Source organism: Otolemur garnettii, unplaced genomic scaffold (assembly GCF_000181295.1).
Source record: "Otolemur garnettii isolate 467f Iridium unplaced genomic scaffold, OtoGar3 scaffold00147, whole genome shotgun sequence".
Taxonomy (NCBI): Eukaryota; Metazoa; Chordata; class Mammalia; order Primates; family Galagidae; genus Otolemur; species Otolemur garnettii.
In genome coordinates this window covers 2,625,632-2,628,916 of record NW_003852542.1, presented here as the reverse complement: position 1 = coordinate 2,628,916, position 3,285 = coordinate 2,625,632, and the positions used below count along the sequence as shown (strand labels likewise).

Below are 3,285 nucleotides of genomic sequence, written 5' to 3'. Positions count from 1 at the left end.
TTTTTTTTTTTTTTTGTAGATAGGGTCTTACTCTGTTGCCCAGGTTATAGTGCTGTGGCACAGTCATAGCTTACTGTAACCTTGGATTCTTGGACTCCTGGACTGAAGCAATTCTTCCACCTCAGTCCCCTGAAGCTGGGACTACAGGCATTAGTCACTATGCCAGCTAATTTTACAAATGTTGAAGAGACGGGGTCTCACTCTACTGCCCAGGTTGGTCTCAAAGTTCTAGGGTCAAGCAATCCTCTTTAGCCTCCCAAAGTGCTGGGATTACAGTTGTGAGCTGCTGCACCTGACCAAGAGCTATGTTTTCAAAGGAGGAACCAAGGTTATTGAACTTGGAAAAACCCAACAGGAGATTTGAGTGTTGTGGAAGGCTTATTCTGCATAGAGGGTTATGGTCTATCAAGAACATTTCCTGTGGAACTTCTACCCTCTGGCAATGACACAACTATTTTCCTCTCACCCGGAGCCCCTGGCCTCTCAGGTCTCACAAATGCCTCTCTTATCCACACTTCCCTCCCTCTAAGCTCTCTGCTACCCACTGACCTTAGCCTGGCAAGAATCTCCTTACACTCTTGCTGATGGCACTTCTCCACCCCTTCTGGCATGCCCCTCTGTCCTGACTTTTCTCATTTTGATCCATCCATGCCTGTTTACCACTAGTAAGCACTTCTCTGCTATCGCCCTAGACTCAAAAACCTGCACTAGCTCTTAAGTCTTGTCGCTTCCTTGGAATTAGTCTCCTGTACTTGACTTTTCCTGCTTTCTCCAGCCCCACTCTGCCCCTCTACATTTACCTGCTGCCTGATCTGTCACTGTCAGCTGTCAGGGTGTGTCCCTATCTCTCAGTGCTGGAATGCCCCAGCTCCACACCATCCCTCAAGGAATCACAGTCACATTCTCACCCTTCCAATCGTAGTCTTTGTGGCCTGCTGAGGCACTTACCTCCCTGTATCACACAGTGATAATTGTATCTAATTGTATCATATATGTCTTTTCCTAAGTGGCAGAATGATCTCTTTCAGAACAGGCACAATTCATTCAGAAACTGTTTATCACATTACTGTCCAGCCAGGCACTCTGCTCGGTTACACTGTGGCGCAATGCAGCATGGCCCTTGCCCTCCGGTTATCTCCTTCCACATTTCCCTGATATTATTCTGGTGCCAGTTTTCCTGGTCCTAACAGAGACCTGTGCACATAGTCAGTGCTCTTTTTCCTCTGGTTGAGTGGAGCCCAGGAGGGATAGAGACTTGAGTTTGAGGGCTCTGTGTTCTCTGGAGCGGATGTGTTTTTTTAGGCCTGCGACCATCTTGGCTCCAGGCAGGCCTGGTCCTGATTATAGTTGGAGACACAGCCAGCTTTCCAGAGAATGTGACCCAATATCACCCCTTGTTGGAGAACAAGATAACAACAGCTGTAGAGTTTAGAATAGAAAGAGAAAAAAGAAAGAAAGAAAGAAAAAAGACAATATCCAGCATTTTAGCAATCTGTAGCAGGGATTCTCATTTTCAAATCTTTGTCCTTTCTCAAGTTTTTACCTTAAACAATTTGAATGTTGGGAAGGTGAAGGGCTGAATAATGGAGACTTGTTGAATACTTTAGTGGTAATAATAGTGGTGATGATGCTTGACACAGGAAGCAGTAGAAAGAGTACAGCCTTGCTATTCTCTTCATCATTCCTCTGGGTTCTCCAGTTCCTGTTTCCCCTGGCCTGGGTGTGTACTCTCCCCTACGGTGGTTTGCCTGCCCCCCTCACAGTACATTGCTTTTCTAGCTCATGGGTAAATATTGAACTATTTGGGTTTCGAATGCCTGCCCCTTGAAACTCCTGCTGGGCTAGATAAACATACTGGGAGAACATCTCTTAAGAATTGCTTTTGGATAGGCTATATTGCAGTTAACTCACTGACTGAGTCCTTGCAGTGGTCAGCACTATGCTGCCCTCCTGCTTTCCTGGGATTGTGGTGGGGGGAGGAAAGGCAGTGATCCGTGCCCTCCATCTGGGAGCTTATGGTCCAGTTGGGGAGAGAGGACTCACACACTGGGAATGCTTGGAGGCTGAGTGGAAGGCAGCTGCAGAAGCCTAAAGGAGGATTCTTGGCTGAGTAGGAAGTAGTGCTATGTTATTGCCAGATCCCTTGCCATACTTAAGTTTCTAGTTTTAAGTGGAATTCAGTCAAGTGCCAAAATGTCTGCTGTAGACAATGGGTGATGTGGGCTGGTAGGAAAGGAAATGTGGCCTCTTTTCTATGAGAGGAGAACAGGGATGGGCTGTGGGAGAGTAGACTGAGAGGCAGGAGTTGCTGTGGTTTACTAATCTGCTGGTATTCATCTCCCTGAAATGTCCCTGGACCTGCCCTGGGCCTCCAGCTCACACCTAGGCTTCATGCTCTGAGTTTCTCTCTTTGTCCCATTTACCCAATCCCAGTGCCCTTTTTGCTCATGACGCAGACTTACTCTCTCTCTCTCTCTCTCTCTCTCCTGTCTTCTTAACCTCTCCTAGCTTGGACCCTGCATTTCCCTTGCCAGTCCTCTGAAATGAGCTGGGGTTTGTAAGGTGAGGCTGCTGTCCAGGCTAGGAAATCCAAGGGTTGGTCTCATCTTGGTGAGTTGGCCTCTGGTGAAGACCCTGGCTGACTAGAAAGTAGAAGCAAGGGGTCAGAGGCCAGGATGGCTGAAGGAACTTAGGGCACTGATTCAGAGAACATGATTAGACCGGGAGGAAGAAGCCTAAGGAGGGAACTTCAAACTTCTCAGTTTGGGGAGAGGATGTTAAGCAGAGACTATGACATATGGTGGTCCAAAATTACATTTCTAGACCAGGCATGGTGGTTCACACCTGTAGTCCCAGCTACTCAAGAGGTAGGAGGATCCATTGAGGCCAGGAGTTTGAAAGGAGCCTGAGTCAAATAATGTAGCAAGACCGCTTCTCTATAAAAACATTTTTTTTGAGACAGAATCTCACTCTGTTGCCTCCTGTAGAGTGCTGTTACGTCATAGCTCACGGCAACCTCAAACTCTTGGGCTCGAAGCAATTCTCTTGCCTCAGCCTCTTGAGTGGCTGGGATTACAAGAGCCCATCAGAATGCCTGGCTATTTTTAATTATTTTTATTTATTTTTTGAGACAGAGTCTCACTCTGTCACCCTCTGTAAAGTGCTGTCATGTCATAGCTCACAGCAACCTCAAACTCTTGGGCTTAAGCGATTCTTTTGCTTCAGCCTCCCAAGGCTGAACTGGGACTACCAGTGCCTGCCACAATGCCCAGCTATTTTCTTTTT

At 47.2% G+C, this 3,285-nt stretch overlaps 1 protein-coding gene across 3 annotated transcripts in view; it reads left to right on the top strand.

The window, feature by feature from the left end:
* Window positions 1-3,285, top strand: part of VAMP5 (vesicle associated membrane protein 5) — a 10,088-nt gene that overhangs the window by 3,946 nt on the left and 2,857 nt on the right. Inside the window, exon 1 of one of the 3 annotated variants that reach the window (XM_023518798.1) lies at window positions 70-213. The exons of the other annotated variants lie outside the window; for them this stretch is intronic. Within the exon in view, the coding sequence (XP_023374566.1) occupies window positions 160-213 (54 nt within the window). The 5' untranslated portion in view covers window positions 70-159. Of the gene's footprint in view, window positions 1-69; window positions 214-3,285 lie in introns of those variants that run through there. 3 annotated transcript variants of the gene reach the window in all.